The sequence below is a fragment of the Harpia harpyja genome, chromosome 11, assembly GCF_026419915.1.
Source record: "Harpia harpyja isolate bHarHar1 chromosome 11, bHarHar1 primary haplotype, whole genome shotgun sequence".
Classification (NCBI taxonomy): domain Eukaryota; kingdom Metazoa; phylum Chordata; class Aves; order Accipitriformes; family Accipitridae; genus Harpia; species Harpia harpyja.
Window position 1 is genome coordinate 2,161,810 of NC_068950.1, and position 23,282 is coordinate 2,185,091.

Here is a 23,282-nt window from a genome sequence, read left to right on the forward strand (position 1 = left end):
GCTTTTCACTTTGCCAAAATGTTACAATTTAAAGGCAGCATAGTCTTCAGCTTTCCTAATCTTTTCTTAAGAGCTAGTGTCTTTTTTGTACACTAAAAAGCTGAATGCTGATTTTGCAACATATAATAAATTCACTGTATTGGAAAACAAGCAAACAATAAGGTTGTATATTTCTTTTCAGTGCTGCTTACTGCAAGAAAACTCAAAAGGGAGAGGTGATAAATGGCTGGCGTGGAGTTTGAAAGCAGGAAACTTAAAGGAACCGAGTCAGTTGAGTGAGTTAAAGTATCAGAGCAGTAGGTAAGAAACACGAGAAGGAAAAGGTGCTTGGTGTGGGCTATCCATTTTCTAGCCGCTTGCTGCGCGCAGGAAGAGTCTAGTGCTCCGGTGGGATCGGCGTCTCCGTGCAGTGGCAGGAGCTGGGGCTCTTCCCACTCCAACAGCTTTAGCGCCCAGGTTTTTCGGGGGGGGAAAGCTGCTTTTGAAGAGGCACCCATCGCTGGTGTCAGCGTGGAGGTTGGCTTTAGAGGGATGTCCTACGAGCACAGAGCGCGGCAGCTTGGAGGGTGCATGGCCCCGGGCAGATGGGGCTCGGCAGGAGCAGCGGGAGGGCTTGGAGGTGGGCAGTAAGGAGGTGGTGTCAGCAAGCGAGGTCCTCGCTGCTTCCCTCGGGATCGGCAATGCTGGAGCTTCCTCCGTTATGGTGGCTCTTTCTGACAGCTTGTAGCTCCCAGGGGGGGTCCGGACCTGGTTCAGGTGCCTCCCCTCGACTGCTCTGCATCTGTGGAAGGGGCTGATGCGTTTCCCTCCCAGTGAGCTGAGCTGGGTTTGACGTCTGAGCTCGCTCGCGTGGGGGGTGAGTCACGTCCATGGGGAGCTGGAGCAGGGACGTCGATGCTGCCAGAGCAGCGAGCTGGGGATGAGTCTGGCGTAGACGCTGCCGCTGCGCTGCCTGTCCACGCTGCTGGAGCTCCCACCTCCACCCGCGGGTCTGAATCATCCGGCTAAAGCTCAGAATACAAATAGCATCTGGGTTGTATCGAGACTGTCCTTTTTTTTTTCTGCTGTCACGATGGCTGCTTGCTCTGGTCCTGGCTTCTGCAGCATCTCTGGGTCGTCTGCTCACTGTGGCTGGAGCAGGCAAAATAAAATAGAGTATAAAAGCACTCCAGTAACTGCTCAGTAGCATAACATCCTCTGAATAGCTTCTGTTTCATCCTTCGGTAGTTGCTGTGCTGCCTGCTCTGTGATCCCCTCCTCTAGCAGTGGATGACAGGCTCAGGTTCACTGGTCTTGAGACCAAAAGTGCTGGCGGTAGGTCTTGCTTGATCCACCTGTGTACATAACGAGCCCGTGTGCATCTGCAGCTTGCTTTGCTTTAGTGCAGAAATACGGATTCTGCCTCTGTAATAGCAAAATATGGAGAAGGTGGAAATAATCCAGCAATCAAATAATGTCTTACACATGTTGTGGCTTTTTTTTAAAGCTGGGGGGGGAACAGGGAGGACTTTGCTTGGTCCTGTTCTGCCAGCCTTGACCTTGGAGCTGACACAACAGCACAAGCACCTGTGCAGGGAAGTGATGCTCCCAGGGCCGGCGAGGGTTTGCTCCCACGGGGCACTCTGTTATGGAGCAAGAGCCGAGACGCGTTGGGTGAGCTGATGCTCTTGCAAATCCCCAAATCATCGGGTTTTTCATTTCAAATGCCGCCTCTGAGCCAAGCTCCATGCCCCAGGCCCCCATTTTACCATCTTTTAATTCCTCACTTACACGAGCTTCGCCCCTTGGGGCTGCTCTGGGGTGTTCATCTGATTAAAGGCTGGGTCCTGTCCCCTGGGACCTGCATGGGGACGCTCATGCAGGAGCGGTCCCCGTCGCCTCCTGTCCCAGCTTTCCTGGGGAATTCCTCTCAACCGCTGGCAGCTCCTGCTCTGGCCGGGGTCACGCATTGAGCTCATTAACTCGGAGCTGCCCCAGTGGAAATTTACTGGCTGCGTCCGCTGTGCCAGAGCCAGCCCGGCTCTTGCCGCTGCCTCCTTATCTGCACCCAGCTGCCGGCCCTCCCCGGGGACTGTGGCGGGGGGGCCAAGGAGCGGCATCTATTTCAGGCTGTGTCCATGTGTCCCTCCTGCGCGTGGAAGCCAAGCCCTCTGTGCAGGTTCAGCAGGATCCCTGGGCTCCGATAATTCGGGTCACACCTGGGAAAAGTGTCACTTTGTGCTGTATCGGCCACAAGCTGCCCTTAAATTAGGGTCACGCACAAGTGGGAAAGCAGAGGTGACCCCGCAGCGTCATGGCTGCCCTGGTCAGCTTTGTGGGATGCTTGAAACACAGCAAAAGTCCCATGGGTTTTTCCTGCGCACCTTTTGCTTGCGGCTCGTTTTTAGACGGAAGCTCATTAGAATAATTTGTCCTTGACACGGTCCGATGGTGCCGGTCCTTCTTGCAGAGCAGCTGCTGCACCTCCACCGCCGAGCACGACCACCCCACATCACCCATTTTTTCTCTCCCTTTCCACACGCATGGAGGGTGATGGCATAGGGCTATGGAGGAGAGGACAAGGAGCTGCGAGCAGCTGGTGCAGGCAAAGATAACGAAGGGTCAGAGCCTGGGGCTTGTTTTACACAAGGGGAAAAAACCCAACCGTCAACAGAAGAAAACGTGGCCAGGGAGCGTTGGGGCTGTTTGTGTCTGTAACACATAAATCCGGGGCTGCTTGGGTTGGCCTTGACCTGCTATGGGGGGGTCCTGCCGGCGTCCCCCCGCGGCCGAACCCTTCCCAAGGCACGGAGCATCTCTGCCAGCAGCACCGGCTCGCGCAGAATCAGGCCCTGAACCTGCTTATAATGAACCACGGGGGAGTTTGTGCCGCCCCAGCTCCCACAACGGGGGGTTCCCGGGGAATTTGTGGCCAGGATGCCCGTCCCTGGGGATAAGGGGGGGGGGAACTGCTAGGAACAGGGAGGGTGGGCACCATTGCTGGGGGAGCGCGCCGGTCGCTATGGCTCCGCGGCTCGCCTGGCCCCCCGCCAGCCCCCGGCAGCTGGGGAGCGAAGACGCTGGGCGGCCGGCCCGGGCTCCCGGCCCATGAACGCGTTGGGCGAGCGGGAACAAGGGAGCCCCGCTCATGCGGTGCCGAGCGTGGGAGGAGTGGGAAAGGGAGTGGGGGAAGGAACAATGGTGGGAGTTATGGGAGGGGGGCAAAAAAAAAAAAAAAAAAAAAAAAAAAAAGAGGAAAGCAGTGGAAAAATACCAGTTCTGGGCCCCTGGCAGCGCTGCCCGGACCCTCCCCGCCCCAGGATTATTGTACAAAGAAATGTTATTTTTGTTTCAATAATTTGCTGAGGCACTGGCATTCCAACGCGGGGCTCGTTTTGTCCTCCAGCCCGGCACCAAGGGATCATTGTTCCTCCATGGCCAAGGGGCCGGACGCGGCTTCCCCCCCCCCCCCACCTAACACCCCCCTACCCCCGGTACCCGCCGTGCCCTCCGCCGCCGCCTCTCCCCACGGCCGCCCCCCCCTCCTCCTGGCAGGTGCCCCCCCCGGGGTTTGGCCTTGGTGGGTCTTTTCCCGTTCCGTGGGTGGCGATGCCAGCGTACCCCCACGGAGTCAGGGCCCCGGAGCGGGTGGGTGGGTGGGTGGGTGGCAGCGGCGTGGAGCGGAGCTGTCCTCGCCACGTCTGCAGGGAGCGAGGGTGGGGAAGGGGCCGGGACCCACCCGGGCGTTGCTTCTGCTCTGGGGGGGTTGAGGCAGGGCGGGGGGGGGGGGGCTGCTCCTTTGAATCGAGGCCTGCCCATTGAAAGGCAGCCGGGCCCCCGGGGGCTGCGGAGCGGGGTGCCAGCCACGGCCCCGAGCTGTCGAGCTGCCCTTTCTCCGTGGCGGCCGGGAGAGCCCCCCCACCCCCAAAACATCGGTCTCCTGTGGCCAATATGTGGGGTGCAGCCCCACGCAGGGCCTGGCTGCCCCCCCCCCCCCAGCATTGCCACCGGTGGCTGCCTGAGATGGGGGCTGCAGTGTCGATGCTGGGGGGGGCTCTGGGGTGCCACTGCCATCGCCTTTGGGGTGCCCATGTTGGGGGCTGCGGGGTGTTGGGATGCTGGTGCCATGGTCTTTTGGGTGCTCATACTGGGGGCTGCTGGGGGTGCCCATGTGGGGGGGCTGCAGGGTGCTGGTGCCGTGACCTTTGGGGTGCCCACGTTGGGGGGCTGCGGGGTGCTGCGATGCTGGTGCCGTGGTCTTTTGGGTGCCCGCACTGGGGGCTGCTGGGGGTGCCAGTGCTGGGGGGCTGTGGGGTGCCGGTACCGTGACCTTTGGGGTGCTCACGCTGGGGGCTGCAAGGGCGTCAGGATGCTGGTGCCGTGGTCTTTTGGGTGCCCATACTGGGGGCTGCAGGACGCCTCTTTGCTGGAGGTCAGCGGGCTTACTGGGGCGCCGGTGTCCTCCAGGTACCGGGATGCCGGTGCCCGGGACAGGGCTGGCAGCACCGTGGGAGCGACCCCGTGGGCCGGTGCCCGTGGGAAGCCGCAGGGTCCCGGCACCGCAGGAAGCCGCCGGCCCGGGACACTCAATAGCCGGAAGGCGGCGGCGGCGGGACCCCCCGCTCCCGGTCCGGGCCCCGGCCCCGGCGCCACTTCCCCTTCCCGGGTCAGCGGCCGCTCCCCTCCGCCTTCGCCTCCCGCTCCCGCCGACCCCCCCCCCCCCCGCCGCGACCCCCCCGGTAGAAGCCTCCGGCGGGGCCCGGGGCCGCCCCGCACCTGCTGCGGGACCGGGACCGGGACCGGGGGGGGGTGACCGGTGGCGGCGGGGCACGTGCGGGAGGGGGCGCACGGGGGCCGGGTTTTTTTTTTTGGGGGGGGGGGGGGCGGAGCCGGTTTGGGGGGGGGGGGGCGGGTCCTGGGAGCCGATTAAGCGGCGGGAGCCGGGGCGGCCGCAGCCGCGATCGCATCATCCCCCGCGGGGCAGCACCGGCACCGGCTCCAGCGCGCCCGGCCCGGCCCGGTGAGTGTCCGCGGGGAGGGCGGGGGCGGTTCGGGAAGGGATTCGGTCCTTCGGTGCCGGGGAGCGGGGGTGGCCCCGGGCCCGTGTCCCGTCCCTTTTCCCCGTGCCCCCGGACACGCCGTGGGCGGCAGGGTCAGCCCTGGTCCCCGTGTCCCCCCGGTAGCCCGGGGCGCAGGGACAGCCCCGTACCCAAATGTCCCGCACGCCGGGTGGGGGGGGGACAGCCCGTGTCCCCACGTCCCCGGTGCCACCCCAGGGTACAGGGACACCCCCGGTCCCCACGTCCCCTGCATCCCAAGGAGTGGGGACAGCCCTGTCCCCATGTCCCCTGGGAGCATCCCTAATCCCCCATTCCCTCCTGTGCCCCCTGCCACCCCCAGGGAGGGGACAGCAGGGACAGCCTCCTGCCTGCCCCGAGCAGGATGGGGACCCTGCACCCTCCCGGCTTGCTGGGGGCTCGCTGAGGTCCTGGGGCCCGGGGGGGCCTCGGGGAGGGGGGGGCAATCACCCCCCCTTGCTCCCCGCCTGTCCCGGGGGTGGCGGCCGGTGCCGGGACACGCGTGGGAAGGGGCCACGGTGGCAGCCCCACCGCCACCGGCACGGTGGGAGGCCGTGGGGCAGAGAGCCAACGGTCCCCACCGGCGGCACAGCCTGGTAGGGAGCAGTGCCGGAGCCGTGTCCCGGCAGGGTGGGGGGTCCGGGGGGGGGGACCCTGGCGTGCCAGGCCTGCGGGGCTGACACCCATTTCCTCCTATTCCAGCTCCAGGAACAATGGCAGAGACATTCCTTGTGGAGAGCCCCGACGTCACGTACAGCAAAGACTTCATCGAGGCCAAGTACACGTACAGCACCGTGCACGTCTGCAAGGAGAACGGCGTCACCAAGGTACGGGCAGGGGGCTGGCGGGGGGGGGGGGGGGCTTGGTGGTGGCTCTACTCGTCCCCATGTGTCCCCTGCCTCTGTCCCGCAGGTGCGACCGTGCTCGACCCGCTTCACTTTCCGGACGGGGCGGCAGGTCCCTCGCCTGGGGGTGATGTTGGTGGGCTGGGGGGGCAACAACGGCACGACGGTGACAGCGGCCGTGCTGGCCAACAAGCTGGGGCTGTCCTGGATGACCAAGACGGGGCGCAAGGTGGGTGTCCCCGGCGGGACCCCAGCGAGGTCCCAGGACCCAGGTGTCCCGCGCGGATGGGGTCACGGAGCTCAGCTGCTCCCGTCTGCACTTGGGTCCTGCACCCCGATCTCCTCCCTGCCCCTGTGGAGGTGATCTGCAGCCCCAGCTCCCCGGTTTAGGGGTGCTGGGAACCCCCCCCCCGCCCCGTGCCAGCAGCTCATCCTCATGTTCTCCATCCTAGAAAGCCAACTACTACGGCTCCCTCCTCCAAGCCTCCACCGTCTGCCTGGGTACCGGCCCCACCGGTGACGTCTACGTGCCTTTCCGGGACCTGCTGCCCATGGTGCACCCCCAACGACATCGTCTTTGATGGTAGGTGGCACGCGGGGGGAACCCCGCAATGGGGCCGGGGGGATCCCTGAGCGGTTGGGTCACTCCTTGTCCCCCAGGCTGGGACATCTCCTCTCTGAACCTGGCGGAGGCCATGCGGCGGGCGGAGGTGCTGGACTGGCCGCTGCAGGAGCAGCTCTGGCCCCACCTGGAGAAGATGAAGCCTCGACCCTCCATCTACATCCCCGAGTTCATCGCCGCCAACCAGGAGGAGCGGGCGGACAACGTCCTCCGCGGGTCCATGGCTGAGCAGGTCCTGGTGGGGCAGTGGCATTGGGGGGGAACACGACGACACAGGCAACGGGGGGGATGCCGCCACGCTGACGCGTCCCCCTCGGTGGTGTCGCAGGTGGGAGCAGATCCGCAAGGACATCCGGGACTTCAAGGAGAGCAGCGGGGTGGACAAAGTCATCGTTCTCTGGACGGCCAACACGGAGCGCTTCTGCGACGTCGTGCCGGGGCTCAATGACACCGCCGACAACCTGCTGCGGGCCATCGAGGTCAGAGGACAGGGGAGGGGACCGGGAGGGGGGGAAGGAGGTGACAACACCGCCCCAGCGGTGCTAAGCTGTCCCGTGTCCCTGCAGCGAGGCTTGGAAGTGTCCCCGTCCACGCTCTTTGCCGTGGCCAGCATCCTGGAGGGCTGCGCCTACATCAACGGCTCCCCCCAGAACACCTTCGTGCCGGGCGCGGTGGAGCTGGCCGCCCAGCGCCGCGTCTTCATCTGTGGCGACGACTTCAAGTCGGGTCAGACCAAGCTGAAGTCGGTGCTGGTGGACTTCTTGGTGGGCGCCGGACTCAAGGTACGTGGGGACGGGGTGGCCCTGGGGGGACCTGCCGGTGACGGAGGGGGGTGACTTGCCCGCACCCCCTGCCCAGACCAAGTCCATCGTGAGCTACAACCACCTGGGGAACAACGACGGGAAGAACCTCTCGGCCCCGCAGCAGTTCCGCTCCAAGGAGATCTCCAAGAGCAACGTGGTGGATGACACGGTCCAGGCCAACCCCATCCTCTACGGCCCCCAGGACAAGCCCGACCACTGCGTGAGTTGGGGGCCGGGGGGGCGACACACACACGACACACACAATGACGTGACAGGGGTGACGGGGACGTCGCTTCGCAGGTGGTGATCAAGTACGTGCCCTACGTGGGGGACAGCAAGCGCGCGTTGGACGAGTACACGTCGGAGATCATGATGGGCGGCACCAACACCATCGTCATCCACAACACGTGCGAGGTGCGCGGAGGGGTGACGGGGTGTCCCTGGGAGGGGGGTGGTGGTGGCACGTCCCCAAAGTGGGGTGGCTCACCCTTCCTGCCCCTCGGTGCCCGCAGGACTCGCTGCTGGCCAGCCCCATCATCCTGGACCTGGCCATCCTCACGGAGCTGTGCCAACGCGTCACCTTCTGCACCGAGGCCGACCCCGAGTTCCAGGGTTTCCACAGCGTCCTCTCCATCGTCGCCTTCCTCTGCAAGGCCCCGCTGGTGCCCGAGGGCACCCCCGTCGTCAATGCCCTCTTCCGCCAGCGCAGCTGCATCGAGAACATCTTGAGGTACCGCGGGGGTCCCCGTACTCGTGGGTGCCAGGTCCCACCCACCCTTGGTGGCACCCGAGGCTTGCAGAGGTGTCCCAGTGCTTGATAGCCAGGCTGCCAACACCAGTGGGTCCCAGTGCCCGTGGGTGCCCGGCGCCCGTGCGTGGGGTGTCCAAATCCAGTACGTCCTGGTGCCCGACGCTGGTGGGTGGTGGTGCTCAGCGCCCGTGCCACCAGTAGGTCCCAGTTCCCATCGCCCGCGGGTCCCCGTGCGCAGCACCGGTGGCTCCCAGTGCCCGATGCCAATGCGTCCTGGTGCGTTGATGCCCAAAGGCGATGGTCCCAGTGCCCGGGGTGTTCAGTGCTGGTGGGTCCTGGTGATGCCCAGCACCAACCGGTCCCAGTGCGGATGGATCCCTGGTTCCCAGTGCCTGGGGTGCCCAATGGGAATGGGTCCCAGTGCCCGGGGTGCCCAACGCCCAGGGGGGTCCTACACCAGTGGGTCCCAGTGCCCAATGCCCGTGGGTCCCAGCACCAGTAGGTCCTAGTACCTGATGCCCATGGGGGTGCCCAACACCAATGGGTCCTGGTGCCCAACATGACGGCTCCCAGTGCCCAACGCTTGTGGGTCCCAGCACCAGTAGGTCCCAGTGCCCAACACCTGCGGTTCCCAGCGCCAGTGGGTCTCAGCGCCTGATGCCCATGGGTCCCAATGCCCAGGGCAGTGCCCAACGCCAGTGGCTCCCAGTGCCCAACGCCTGGGGTTCCCAGTGCCAGTGGCTCCCAATGCCCAGGGTGCCCAGCACCGACGGGTCCCAGTCCCCAACACCGCTGGCTCCCGGTGCGCAGGGTGCCCGGTGCCATCTCACCCCCCTTCCCCAGTACTGGGGTGCCCACCCCTGAGCCTCCCCCCTTTCCCCCCCCCCCCTCCCAGGGCCTGCCTGGGGCTGCCCCCCCAGAACCACATGCTGCTGGAGCACAAGATGCAACGGCCGGTACCCAGCCCGAAGCGCTCCTGCCCCGGGGGGGCCCGCCTGCCCCCTCGCCCCCAAGAAGGCATCGGCGGCCGCCCAGCTCAACGGGCACCCCTGCCCCGGCACCCCCCGGCCAGGACCCCCCCCGGACCCCTCTCCACGTCGACGGGGCCGACTAACAGCAGGCGCCTTTTTGTATTTCATATCGGCTTTTTAGGGGAGGTGTTGGGGGGTTGGATTTGGGGTCGGGGGGGGCGGTCCACGACCTGTGGGTTTCCCCCCCCCCCTCACCCCCTCCAAGTGCTCGGTGCTGCCCGGCTCCGATGCCAACTCGAAACTGTGAAGCTTTGTACCCGCCAATAAACCCGGAGCACATCATGTCCCCCTCCCTGCTCCGTCTTGCCTGGTTCCTGGGGCCCCCCCCGGACCCCCCCCCCCAGCCCTGGGCGAAGCGAGAGCCGAACGCCGGCGCCTTCTGAAAAAAAATCAAATTACATTTATTGATGCAGGGGCGGGGGGTGGTTTTTTTGTTGTTGTTTTGGGGTTTTTTCTTTTTTTGTGTTTTTTTTCTTTTTTTTGTTGGGGTTTTTTTTTGGGGGGGGGGTGTCCCCCATTTTCTTTTGATAAGCAACGGGGATTCTAAAGGCTCTGGGGACTAGAAATGGGAGGGGGGGGTCCCTACACAGAACGACTACGCCTATGGCGGGCACTACCCCTACGGAAGCCGGGGGCTGCCCCCCACCTCGGGGGGGGCACGACGGGGGGCCCCCCCCTGGCATGGGGCTGTACAGGGGAGGGGGCCTGGGTGCACGGTGGCAGTTTGGTGGGGGGGGGGGCGGCAGGGGAAGGGTTTGAGGTCTTTTCTGTTATAAAAGAGGAAAAAAAAAAAATCGGGAAAAAAACACACAAAAAAAAAATTCCTTGCATATAAAGTTTTACAAGTGGGTCCCTGGGGGGGGGGGGGGGGGGGCGGGGGGGGGCCCCGGTCTGGCGCTCTGGGGGGGGCCGGGGATCACAGTGCTGGCTGAGCACGCAGACGGGGCTGGGGGCCGGGGAACCCCCCCCGGGGCTGGCTTACTGCGGGGTGGGGGCTGCTCTCTGCACTGGGGCCTGCCCTATAGAGCGCTTGGGGGGGGCCGGGTGCTCCATGGGGTGGGGGGGTTGTATGGCTTGGCCCCCCCCTCCCTGCCCCCCCAGCACAGCCTGGGGTGCCCCTGGCTTGGGGGGGGGGGGGGGTCTGCAGTGGGGGGGGGCTGTGCTGGCGGTATGGCCCCCCCTCCCCCTGCCCTGGGCTTTGGCAGGGCTGGGGTTTGGCTATGGGTTGTTTCCCCCCCCCCCCCCCCCCGCTATGGGTTTGGGGGGGGATGCCCAGCAGGGAGGGCACTGGGAGAACTGGGAGGGGGTCATGCCCTCCCAGACAGGGTGGGAGGGGGGGGGGGCCCATTGCTCATTAGCATTTCAGCTAATTGCAGTTAAGTGCATGTGCCCCAGCTGGGCAGCATGCCATGGCGGGGGGGGGGGGGCTGCAGCACCATGAACCTCCCACTCCCCCCAAAATGCTGGGGGGGGGGGGCACCACCTGCCAAGGGGGGGGTAGGGGCACAGTGCCATGAAACCCCCCAAAAATCCCCTTCCCCATGCTTGGGGGGGGGCTGGCACCCAAAACACCCCCACAACAGGCCCCCCCCCACCCCGGTGTCCAGACCCCCCCCCACCCCAGCACCTACCCCCAGCCTGGGGGGGGCATTTTGGGGGGGGGGGGGGGGGGGGGGTGTCCCAGTGCTGAGGTGGTCCCTGCCCCGGGAGCGGGTGGGCAGTAAGTCAGTCGCATGACTTATTTCTAATTATTATTATTTTTTTTCTGCTTTTTTGTTTGTTTAGTGTTTTGGGCTGGGGGGGTTGGGGGGGGGGGGTTGGTAATTATTATTAATTATTTTTTTTCTCTGGTGCGTGTGGGGCGTCTGGCTGTCGGCGGCCTCGGCGCTGGGCTCACACGCTCATTGTCATGCTGGGCGAGTACTAGAGAGAGCGGAGACACCGGAGGGTTAGCTGGAGGGGAGGGGGGGTCCGGGGGGGGGGCACACACCACTGCCCCCCCCACACCGCCCACCTCACGCCTCCCGGCCGCTCGGCCAAGGCGAACTCCCCGCTGCCATGGGGGGGGGGTCCGCCACTGGGACTTTATTGTCGACCCCCTCCGTCCCCGGCTGCCGGGCCCCCCCCCGGGCCCCCCGCCCTCGCCGCTTGCCCCCCCGGGAGTCCCCGGGGGTCCCCACCGGGTCCCTTACGCTGTCGCTTTGGAAGGGGTTTAAGAAATTGCTGCTCAGCTCGGCGTCCGTCCCGCGGGGTGCCGGGGGGGTTGCTCAGGGCCCCCCAGGTTACTGGGGGAGCTCTGGGGGGGGGGGAAGAAAAATGTTAGTGGAGTGGGGGGGGGGTATGGTGTGGGGGTCCTGGTGTATGGAGGGGTCCTGGTGGATTGGGTGGTCCCAATAAATGGGGTCCCAGGACATGGGATCCCAGTACGGGGGGAGGGGGGGGGGTCCCAGTACGGGGGAGGGGGGAAGTCCCAGTGCATGGGGGGGCTCAATAAATGGTGGTCCCAGTATGTGGGGTGGGTCCCAGTGCATGGGGGGGCTCAATAAATGGGGGTCCCAGTATGTGGGGTGGGTCCCAGTGCATGGGGGGGCTCAATAAATGGTGGTCCCAGTATGTGGGGTGGGTCCCAGTGCATGGGGGGGGGCTCAATAAATGGGGGTCCCAGTACATAAAGGGGCGCAGGGGGGGAGCCCAATAAATGGGGTTCCAGGACATGGGATCCCAGTATATGTGGGGGGGGGTCCCAGTGCACGGTGGGGGAGGCTCAATAAATGGGGGTCCCAGTATGTGTGTGGGGGGGGTCCCAGTGCATAGGTGGGGCTCAATAAATGGGGGTCCCAGTATGTGTGTGGGGGGGTCCCAGTGCATAGAGGGGCTCAATAAATGGGGGTCCCAGTACTTGGGGGGGGGGGAGGTCCCAGTGCATGGGGGGGACAAATAAATAGGGTCCCAGCACACGGGGGGTCCCAGTGCACGGGGGGGCCCCAGCAGTGCAGGGGGGGGGTCTCGGTGCATGGGGGGGGGGGTCCCCAGCACCCGGGGTTTCAGGGTTCCCCGCACTCACCTTTGGCAGCCCGTCCATGTCCCCCGAGCCTGCAAGGACGACAGCAGCGTGTTAGTGACCCCCCCCCAAACCGTGTGTGTGTCCCCCCCCCAGCTCCCACTCCCTGCCCCCCCCCTCCCCGTCCCCGCTGCCCCCCCCCCCCGCCCTGCACGGAGCCCGCCTGCCCGCAGATGGAGCTCACGGACCGCAGGATGCGGCCACAGCCCCGGTCCGGGGGGTGCTGGGGGGGGGGGGACACACATGACACCCCTGGGGGGGGGGGGGGGAGTTGGGGGGGGGCGTACCCACCTAAGGATCCGTTCATGTGATGCGGCTCCATCGCGCTCATGCCACCCATGGGTCCCTCCGGTCCGGGTCCCATCGGGTAACTGGAAGGGAAGGGGGGGGGGGGCTGTGAGCAATGTGGGGACCCCCCCATCCCCATCCCTGTCCCCCCCCCGTCCCCCCATCCCCGTCACTCACGTTTGGCCTGTTCCCCGCGGGCCCCGATGGGGTTCATCATGGTGTACATGTTCTCACTGGAGTTGGTGGAGTCTGGGGGGGGGGGCAGAACACCATGGAGGGGGTGAGCCTGGCACCCCCAAATTCCTCCCCCACCCCTAAACCTCATCCCGTAGGACACTCACCTCCGGGGCTGGGCAGGATGGGGGTGCCGGGGGGGCCACCACCCCAGGAGGGCCCTGGGGGGGGGAGAGGAGGGAGGTGAGTTGGGGGGTAAGGGGGGGGGCACAGAGGGTTTGCCTGCAGCATGGGGCCCCCCCCCCCCGAATGCACCCCGATACTCACCACATAGTTCCCAGGGGATGAGGAGGAGTAGGCGATCTGGGGGGGAAAAAAGAGGGGGGGGTCAGCATGGGGGGCACGGAGCCAGCACCCCAATGGCTCCAGTGGTCTCCCCCCCAGATATTCCCCCCCCCGCCACGACTTACAGAGTATGGCGTTGGGGTTCGGCCAGGGCCCACGGCCACCGGGACCCCTGGAAGGCAACGGGGAGAGGTGAGGGGGGGGGTCCTGCCAGTCCCTGGGCCCCCCCACCCCTGCGTGGCCACCCAGCTCCCCCCTGCCCAGCTCCGGGATTGGGGGGGGGTTGTGGGGGAGTGTGGGGGGGTCCTGGTGCCTTACATGTTCATGGCGGGCATGCCAGGGCCGGCCAGCGAGCTGGGGGGGGGGCCGCATCCCGCTGCCGTAGGTCTGCAGGGAGAGCAGGGGGGGGTCAGCAGGGGCTGGGACATCCCTGTCCCCATCCCTGTCCCCATCCCCACCCATATCTCCTTGATCCCAACCCCATCCCTAGCCTGTATCCCTGTCCCCCATCCCTGTCCCCATCCCCACCCATATCTCCTTGATCCCAACCCCATCCCTAGCCCTGTATCCCTGTCCCCATCCCTGTCCCCAAACCCTTCCCCATCCCTATATCCCCGTCCCCCAGTCCCATCCCTGTCCCCATCCCCAACCCCATCACCCTCCCCATCCCTGTGTCCAGCCCCATCCCTATCGGAGTCCCTGTCCCCATCCCTGTATCCCTGTCCCCATCCCTGTCCCCAACCCCATCCTCATCCATATCTCCCTGTTCCCGCTCCCATCCCTGTATCCCTGTCCCCATCCCTGTCCCCAACCCCATCTCTACCCCTGTATCCCTGTCCCCAACCCCATCCGTGTCCCCATCCCTGTCCCCAACCCCATCCCGGTCCCTGTGTCCCCCCTCCCGTGCCCCCCCTCACCTGGGGGGCCATGCCGGCCATGCCTCGCGGGGGGTTCATGCGCTGCATCGGCCCCCCCCATGCCGGGATGCCCTGCGCAAAGCAGGAGGGGGGAAAGCGTTGAGACCCCCCACAGCACACCCCCCCCCCCACCGACCTGGTGGCGGGGTTGGGGGGGGGACACACACACACGGGGACAGGGACACCCCCCCCCCCAAAACTCACCCTGCGACCGCGCGCGGCCGGATCCATGGCGTTGGGCAGCAGCGGCTGGGAGCCGGGGACACCCACGGGAGGCTGTTGGGAAGGGGGGGGACACACACAGGACAGTGCGTCAGGGTGCTGTGGGACCCCCCCCCCCACCCAGAGGGGTCTGCAGCTTTGGGGGGGGGGGTCCCTGTCCCCGACCACCTCACCTGGTTTGGCATCCGGAGCGGGGGCCGGGGGCCGCCGGGGTAGCGGGGGGACATGAAGGGCTGCAAGAGATAGAGCGAGGTTGGGGGGGGGGTTGTGAAATGGGGCTGGGGGGGCTGCGGCATCACCCTGGGGGGGGGGGCTGGGACACTCCTGCGGGCACTGGGGGTGGGGGGGTGGCCGGGGGCTGCCGGGCTGTGCCCAGCCTTACCTGGCTGTGCGGCCGCCAGCATGGGGGCACCGGGGTTGTGGGGCGGAGGTTGGGCGTGGGGTGATGGCTGAGAGCCCGCAGGTCCCTTCAAGAGAAATAAAACACGGTTATGGGCTGGGGGGGGGGCCTGGGGAGAGGGGGGGGGCACCCCGGTGGGGGGCGTGAGGGGTGGGGGGGACACTGGGCTGGCCCCATGCTGGGGAGGGGGCAGCACTGGTGGTGGTGGTGGGGGGGGTGGGAGGTGGTCTGGCTGTGCCACAGCATGGTGGGGGGGGGGGCCCAGCTCATGTAACAGCCCCCCCCCGGCTGCACGCACACGTGGGGCTCAGGCGTGTGCACACGCTAAGGGCACGGGCACGCACACGCCTGCAACGTGACGTGGGGAGCACAACCGGGTTCCCCAGCACTGTGTGCAAGGGTCCCGGCACGCACACGGGCTCACACGCGTGTGCTCGCGCATGCACGCACGCGGTGCTCGCACACACGAGCCCTCCGCGCACGCGCCTGCATCGCGCACGCGGCGCTCAGACGCGCACGCGGGGCTCTGCGAGGACGCGCTGGGCGCGAGCGCGCGACGCTCGCCCGTGTGCCCCGCGCGACGCTCCCGCGTGCCGCACGTACGCCCACGCCTGCACGCTCACGCGTGAGACGCGTGCTCTCACGTACATGCGCGCTCACATACACGCATGCACCTACATGCACGCACATATATGCAGCTCACATGTGCACGCTCACGCGTGTGCAAGCACACGCAGCAGGGTGACACACACACCCCCCCCCCACACGCCGCCAAGACCCCCCCGCAGGCAGCGCAGGCGTTGGGGGGGGGACACACACACAGCCCCAAGACATGGTGCGGGCAGGCTGGTACCTGAAAGAAGGCGGGGGGCATGGGCCCCCCCGGCATGCCGTCACCGGGGGGCAGGTTCCCCATCACCGGGCTGGGAGCCGCCGCCGCGCTCTGCGGGGAAAGGAGAGCTCAGCGCCGGAGAAGATGGGGGGGGGGTCCACCAGAAGCCCCCCCCCCCCCATCCCGGCACCCCACGGGGGAGCAGGCGGTGCCGGATCCGGCCTTTGCAGCTGCGCCCCATCCCTGGTACATCTGTGCCGTGGCACCCGGGGGGGGGGGACACACGACACACGCATTGGGGCTGGCTGACCTTTGCGGCTTGGGGCCACCAGCGTGTCCCATTTGCCCTCCAGTCCCAGGGCCACCCTGTGTGTCCCCCCCCCCCCCGTCCCCAACCGGCTCGCCCTGCGCGAGCGAGAGGGTAGCGCGGGGAGAACCCGGCACGTTTCCCTCCCAGCCAAACTGGGGGGGGGCTGGTGGAGGGGGGGGGCTGCAGCTGGCCCTGGGTGGACCCTGTGGGGGGGCTGGCTGAGCTGGGAGGGGGGGGGGGCACGGGCAGGGGGCCCTGGCCCCACTCGCCTGCCGGCCCAGTCCGAGGGGAGCTGTTAAGGGAAGGAATGTGCCGGCTTTCCGGCTCGGCCCCTCCGCCACAACTGGTTTCAATTTGTAGGGGAGGAGGAGAAAGAGGGGGGGGGGGAAACCTTGCGCTGCCCCATCCACCGGGGGGCCCCACACTGCCCCATGGCCCCCCCCCCCCCAAACCTGCTGCCAGCCCTGCGGGGAGAGGGGGGGGGCCCCAGCTGTGGTTGGGGCGGGGGGGGGGGTCATCACCCCCCGATGGGTGATGGGGTCGGGGCACCCGTGGGTGCTGCTGGTGTGGAAATGGGGATGGGATGCTGGTTGGGGAGGGTGAGACCCCGGGGGGGGGGGGGTCCCGTGGTGGGCACACGGGTCATGCCAGCACACGGGACACGCCTGGGACATGGGTGACAGTGGGTGCTGGGGGGCACACGGCCGAGGGTCCCTGCCCCACGGCGTGGCCAGGCTGGGGCCCAGTGCCTGCTGGGGTCCAGGGGCTGGGGGGGGGTGGGTGGGGGGGTCCCAGGGCCCCCAGCCTCATTTACCAGCTGCAGGATCCGGCCCCAGGCGCGCCCCAGCCCCAGGGATCATTTGCAAGACAATGGGAGTCTGTGCAGGCAGCCAAAACCAACAGAGCCTGGGGGGGGGCAGGCACAGCCCCCCCTTATCCCGAAACCACCCCCAGCACCCCTCCCCATTAACCCCTCGGCCACCATTGTGGTAGGGGACAGCGGCCCCCCCACCCCCCCCGGCTGGGCCCTGGGGTCGGGGTGAGGCGTGGGGAGCTCCTGCGGGTGGGGACACCCCGGGGATGTTTGGGGTGATGGGGGTGGCAGAGGGCTCGTGTGGCCAGCACGGAGCCCCCCCACGGTCCCACCAGCGAGCTCATCAGGGAGCCATCACAGAGGCCACCGTGGTCCCACCATGGAACCCACCACTGTGGTCCCACCATGGTCCCACCACAGCACCCATCACGGTGCCCATCACAGAGCCCATCATAGCACCCATCATGGTGCCCACCATGGAGCCATCATAGAGCTCACCACGGTCCCACCACAGCACCCATCACGGTGTCCACCATGGAGCCCACCACAGCACCCACCACGGTGCCCATCACAGAACCATCAGGGAGCTCACCACAGTCCCACCACAGCACCCATCACGGTGCCCACCATGGAGCCATCACCATGGTCCCACCACAGCACCCATCACGGTGCCCACCATGGAGCCATCACCATGGTCCCACCACAGCACCCATCACGGTGCCCATCATGGAGCCCACCACAGCACCCATCATGGTGCCCACCATGGAGCCATCACCATGGTCCCACCACAGCACCCATCACGGTGCCCATCATGGAGCCCACCACAGCACCCATCATGGTCCCCACCACAGAACCATCACGGAGCCCACCACGGTCCCACCACAGCACCCATCACGGTGCCCACCATGGAGCCCACCACGGTCCCACTACAGCACCCATCACAGTGCCCACCATGGTCCCACCACAGCACCCATCACCGTGCTCTTCATGGAGCCACCACGGAGCCCATCGTGGTGCTCATCACTGGAACCCCCACGGTGCCCACCCAGCCTCGCCCACCCCGGCGTGACACAGGGGACGGGTCCCCGGCCAGCAGCTGCCCCAGGGGGTCCCCCCCCATCACCCCGGGGGGGTGCCGGGAGGGGTGAAGGGTGAGATGACAGCAGGGTCACCCCACGGCCATGGGGCTAACACGGCACCCGCGGAGCCACCCCACGGATGGCAGGGAAGCCTGTGCCTGGGGGGGCACAGGCCCTGTCCCGTGTCCCCCCCCCCGGGGACAGAGCCGAGGCAGAGTGGGGGACCCCCCCCAACTCCCCTGCCCCATGGCGCAGGGACGGTGCCTGACCCCCAGCCCCGAGTGGGGCCACCGCTGCCCCCCCAGCTCCAGCCCTACAAGGGGGACAGTGCTGCCCCCCCCCCCGCCATGACAGGGACTGAATTGGGCCCCCCCCCCACCCCGGACTCCGGACAACTCCCCCCCATCACTCAGTGATGCAAAGCAGAGTTGCCATGGCAACAGGTTGGGGAGTTTCGGCTCCTCCTGCAAGCTCAAGGTCAGGAGGGAGAAAATGGGGGGGGGGGGGGGGGAACATGGGGGGGCAGAGCACAAGCTGGGGGGGGGTCCCCACACCGCCGCACCCCAGGGGGACCCCAGACCCCACTGCGGGGCTGGCTGCTGCCACACGCAGGCTGCACCCTGCCAGCCCCCCCCTCCCCAGGGTGATGCGGGGGGGGTCCCCGTCCCCCTGATGCTCATGGTTGGGGGGGGTCCCCACGCACCCCGGGGGGGAGCCAGCCGAACAGCACCCATGAGAGGGCGAGGGGCACCCGCTCCACGCCGGGGAGCCCTGATTCACCCCATGGGTACCGGTGGGATGCGGGATGGGGACGTGGGATGGGGACGCGGCTGTGCCGGGCATCCCATGGGGTGCAGCGTGGGGGCTGGGGGGGGCTCACGCCCCCCCCCATAGCGGTCCCCAGCACCCCAGCTCTGCCTGCCAGGCAGCACTGCCATGGCAACGCGGCCTGACCCGCGCCTCGTCCCCGGCGTCACCGCACCAGCAGCCTCATTAATTCCAGCATGGAAATCAGCTCTGCGCAGTGCCGGGGGGCCGGGGGCGGTGGGGGGGGGGGGTGTGTGAGGGGGGGGCCCTGCTGCAAGCCCCCGGCCCCGGCAGCCCCCGCGGTGTTGGCGCAGGCACACGCGTGCCCACGCACGCCCACGGGCACCCGCTGTCCCCGCAGCGGTGATGGGTGTCCCGGAGGGTAGCGTGGTCACCCCACTCGCCCCCCCCCCGCCAAGCTGTGGGGTGCTGAGCACCCGGAGTTGGGGGGGGGGGGGACGTGGAGGGAAGGGGGAGCAGCTCCGGCCCCGCTCCGGCAGGACGGGGAGAGGATCGGGGGCAACGTGTGCCCCATGGCCTCCTCCATCCCACGGCACGCCTGAATGCCAGGGCACCGCGTGTCCCACAGCATCCCACGGCGCCGTGGACCCCGCAGCATCCCGCATCCCGCGGTACCATGGATACCGCAGCATCCCGCATCCCCCAGCACCGCGTACCCCGGAGCATCCCGCATCCCCCAGCGCCATATATCCCACGCGGCACGGCACCGCGCGTGCCACAGCATCCCGCATCCCACGGCCTTCTGCATCCCGTGGCATCCTGCACACCACGGCATCACGCATCCCACCGCATCCCTCGACACGGCGGATCCCGCGGCATCCCGCATCCCTCGACACAGCAGATCCCGCAGCATCCCGCATCCCTCGACACGGCGGATCCCGCGGCATCCCGCATCCCTCAGCACCACGGATCCACGGCATCCCGCACCGCGTGGCACCGTGGATCCCGCGGCACCCCGCATCCCTCGGCACCATGGATCCCGCAGCATCCCGCATCCCACACCCCTGGGCCACGGCATCATCCCCCATCCCAGGGCACGGTGCCCCCCCCCAGTGGGTCCCCACCGTCCCAGGACCCGGTTCCCCTCCTGCCACCCCCCTGTCCCCCCCCCCTTCCCTGCCCGCAGCCCCGGCAGGAGCGGGCACACGCCGGCAACCGGGCTGTTGACTCTGTGCCAATGATTAACTCGCCAAAGGCTGGCACCGGTAAGGAGGGGAGCTGCCGGTGCCGGGGTGGGGGTCCCACGGGTGGTGTCCCACCAAGCCCCGAGATCGCGGTGGCCCCCGGGTCCACTAGGTGAGGGTGGGGGGGGGGAACACGGACCCCAACCCGGCTGGGGTGCCCCCCGTTTGGGAAGCGAGAGCCTGTTACTTTGCCCACGCTGCGGGATGGGGGGGGATCCGGGGGTCTCCGTCCCCCGTGGGGTCGGCGGAGTGGGATGGGCACGCCGGGGTCCCTGGGTGTCGGGGGGGGTGGGGGGGGGGGGCTGAGCCAGGCCCCCAGGGATTACCCCCCCCCCTCGCGCCGCCCTGCAAAATAGGTCACCCACGCTGGCGAGGCCGGGGCTGGCAGAGCCGGCGTTAACCCCCAGACCGCCGGCGTCCTCGGCACGGGGTCTTGCCAGCAGTGTGGGGGGGGGGCAGCGTGAAGGGGGGGGGGACCAGGGGCACAGAGCCCCCCCCCCCCAGCACCACGGTACTCACATAGTCGTGGAAGGCTTTGGCCTCGCTGGAGTGCTCACAGGTTTCCCGGCGGTCGGGAGCGGCACAGTACAGGTCCCAGAAGACACTGGAAAAGTGGGGGGGGGGCACAGCGGGTCAGGACCCCCCCCCAAGATGCGTCCCTGTCCCCCTACACCGCCCTCGCCCGCTGTGCCCCGTGGCATCGTCCCCCACTGCCAGCTGAGCCCGGCCACGCTCGTGTCACTGATGGCCGGCGGGGTGGGGGGGCCGGGGCCGGTGCTCTGTGTATACGTTCCCCCCCCCACGGCGGGGGCCTCCCGGCTCCGGCGCTGTTTTCCCTGGAAACGGTCGCTACGGCCGGAGCCCAAATTCCTGGGACTTTACATCAGGCTGCAGCATCCCGGGGCGGGATGGGGGGGTGGGGGGGGGTCCCACCACCCACGCCCCCCACCCCAGGTGCTGGGGTGGGTACGGGACGGCGGAGGGGCCGGTGCGTGTCCCACTTGGCCCCCCCCCCAGTACTGTTTGTGGGTGCCCCCCCAGATTTGGGGTGTAGTGGCCGGGTGCCGGCAGCGGGAGGGTTAAGGGCCTGGAAAGCGCTGTGCCCCCCCCTTTGCTGTCCATTCCCCCCCCCCCCCCCCCCCCCATAAATCACCAACTAATCGTTTATTGGAAATGGCTAAATGCGGTGGTGGCGGCACCGTGGCGCCCGGCACGGCCGGATCCTGCGCCCCACTGAGGGCCCCCCCCTCCCCGTCACAACCACGCTGGGCCGAGACCCCCCCGGCATGATGCCAACCCACGGGGTGCCCCCCCCCCCCATCACCATCACCCCCCCAAGGGTGCAGGGGGTCCGGCCTTGGGCTGGGACCCCCCCAGCCCCCCCCCCCCCAGCCCACGCTTGGTGCCAAATTGGATCCATCTGGAGGGGCCGGGCGGGGGGGGCCGGGGCGTAGCCGGGATGTGAGGCCGGGGGGGGGGGGGGGGCCCCAAAATCGCTGATGGGAAAAGCAGAGCGGCAGGTTTATGGGGTACGAGGCGATGTGGCGGCAGCACAGGGAAAAAGGGGGGGGGCTCCCAGCCCGACACTGTAGGGAAGGGTTTTGGGGGGGGGGTGTCCAGCCCCACTCCCACTGCCCCCCCCCCCCCCGAATAACTCACCACCACCAGGAGTGCAGGAAGCCGGGGGGCTCGCCCAGCGTGATGTTCTTCTCCCATCGGATCTGCGAGAGGGGGCACGGGGGGGGGGTCAGACATCACCTTACCAGGCCTGACACCCCGGGGATGGGCTCAGGGAGCCACAAAGTGGGGGGGGTGCAGGGCTCCAAGCTTGTGGAATGAGGGGGGGGGGCGATGTGCGTGTCCCCCCCCCCCCGTCTTACCTCCGAAAGGAAAGTCTGGGCCGATTTTTGGGCCCCCACGTGCAGCAGGTACTCGTAGACGTACAGCGCCAGCCTGCGGGGACGGGGGGGGGTCTCAGGGATGTGTGTCCCCCCCCTCAAAGGGACCTGCCACCCCCGGGGTGCCCCGTTGCAGGGCCAGCATCCCCGCGGTGACACCCCCATCCCGACAGCCCCCCCCCCGAAAGGCAGGAGGGGGACCCCGAGTGACACCGGGGGGGGGACGATCAGGATGGAACCCCCGTTAAACAAGTGCAGAATTAACGAGGGGGGGGATTCGGTGTCACCTCCCTGCAAGGGAAACCCCCCCCCCCCCCCCCCGGGCATCACGGTGCCACCGAATCCCACCGAATCCCACCGGTGCCACCGGGGTGGTCGTCCCGGTTCCCCGGGGATGAGTCAGGGACGGGTGACACGTCCCACGCGGGATGTCACCGTGGGGTGAGTGCCACCGCGGGTGTCCCCTGGCCGGGGACCTTCACGGGGGCGGGGGGGGGGGGCTCCGGGGATCCGTCCCCGGTGCTCCATCACCCCCCCCCCCCCCCCGGGGCAGCGGGAAACGGGACCCTCGGGGTTGACACCGGGCTCAGGGCTCGCCGTGGGGTGCGGCCCCCCCCCGCACCCCCCCCCGGGGCTCCGGCAGGTGCCCCGGGGACAGCGGTGACCCCGAGTACCGGGACCACGGCGGGGACGGGCACAACCGGGGATACCGGCTCACGCTTGCCGGTGCCCCCGGGGGGATGGCACGGCCCCGGGGCGGGGGGGGGGGGAAGGAATCGCGGCTCCCGGTGCCCCCGGAGGGCTGGCAATGCCCGGTGCGCATCGCGACTCCCGGTGGCCCCGGTGGCCGGGCTGAACCCCGACGGTTCCCGCTGCCCCGCGGCTGCCGCCGGTTCGCCCCGGCGGGGCGGGGCCGCGGGGGTCCGCCCGCCCCCGATCTCCCCCCCCCCCCCCCCTTCTCTCCGTCCCCGCTCCCCCGGCGACCGCCCCGGCAAACTTCCGCGCCCCCCGGCCCGCTCCCGCCCCCCCCCCCGCCGCCGCCGCCGCCGCCGCCGCCGCCACTCACTTCTCGCGGGCCTGGCCGTCCGAGGGCACACCGGAGCCCTTGCCCTTGGCGTACATACTGGGGTGAGGCGGCGGCGGCGGCGGCACCGGCTGTCAGCGGCCCCGGTCCCGGTCCCGGTTCCCCGCCGCCATCCCGGAGCCGGAGCCGGAGCCGGACCCGGCGGCTCCCGGCCGCGCGCGCGCGCCCGCGGGGGAGCTTGAAACCGCCGCGCCCGGGCCGGGGGGTCCCCGCGCCGCCCGCCGCCGCCGCCTCCTCCCGCCCCCCCCCCCGCCCCCCCCCGCCCGGCTCCGCGCGCGCGGCTGTTCCAGCAACACCGCCCCCCCCCCCCGCCCCGCCTGCGCCCGCCGCTCTTAAAAGGGCGATGGCCAGCGCGGAGGAGGAGGTGGGGCCGTGGCGGGGGGGGGTATGGAGGGGTAGTGACACGAGGGGGTGGACGCAGGCACAGTGGTCAGAGAGGGAGACGGGGCGGGGGGGGACGTGGATGCGAGGGGGTGGGCACTAACACGAGGGGATGGAGACGGACAGGGTGGACACACGGACATGGATGTGGGGGGGGGAGACACACGGAGGGGACTTGGACACGAGGGGGCGGACGTGGGCACGGAGGGACACGGAGGTGGGGGGGGACACGGATGCGAGAGGGGACTCGGACACGGGGGGATGGACACAAACGTGGTGGACTTGGCGGGGGGGGGGACACACGGGACACGGACACGAGTGGCAGACAGGGGCCCACGGGGAGGACACAGGCACGG

The 23,282-nt window shown here is 68.3% G+C and overlaps 2 protein-coding genes across 2 annotated transcripts; one reads left to right on the plus strand and one right to left on the minus strand.

The window, feature by feature from the left end:
• The first annotated feature begins 5,759 nt into the window (after window positions 1-5,759).
• ISYNA1 (inositol-3-phosphate synthase 1) lies at window positions 5,760-9,396 on the plus strand. Its single transcript, XM_052800430.1, is given in 13 exon segments — window positions 5,760-5,884; window positions 5,970-6,131; window positions 6,355-6,462; window positions 6,464-6,485; window positions 6,563-6,762; window positions 6,860-7,003; window positions 7,091-7,306; window positions 7,383-7,547; window positions 7,628-7,741; window positions 7,840-8,057; window positions 8,974-9,070; window positions 9,072-9,152; window positions 9,154-9,396. Coding segments are annotated over 13 exon segments (1,680 nt in total). The 5' UTR covers window positions 5,760-5,770; the 3' UTR covers window positions 9,193-9,396.
• A 1,376-nt stretch (window positions 9,397-10,772) lies between these two features.
• Window positions 10,773-22,787, minus strand: SSBP4 (single stranded DNA binding protein 4). The gene is given in 20 exon segments (XM_052802246.1): window positions 10,773-11,032; window positions 11,302-11,349; window positions 11,351-11,380; window positions 11,382-11,405; window positions 12,174-12,202; window positions 12,462-12,541; window positions 12,632-12,707; window positions 12,800-12,853; window positions 12,956-12,991; window positions 13,106-13,149; window positions 13,296-13,342; window positions 13,344-13,364; window positions 13,895-13,966; window positions 14,099-14,170; window positions 14,290-14,349; window positions 15,370-15,459; window positions 20,083-20,167; window positions 21,223-21,284; window positions 21,444-21,516; window positions 22,528-22,787. Coding segments are annotated over 20 exon segments (1,089 nt in total). The 5' UTR covers window positions 22,584-22,787; the 3' UTR covers window positions 10,773-11,002.
• Window positions 22,788-23,282: the final 495 nt, after the last annotated feature.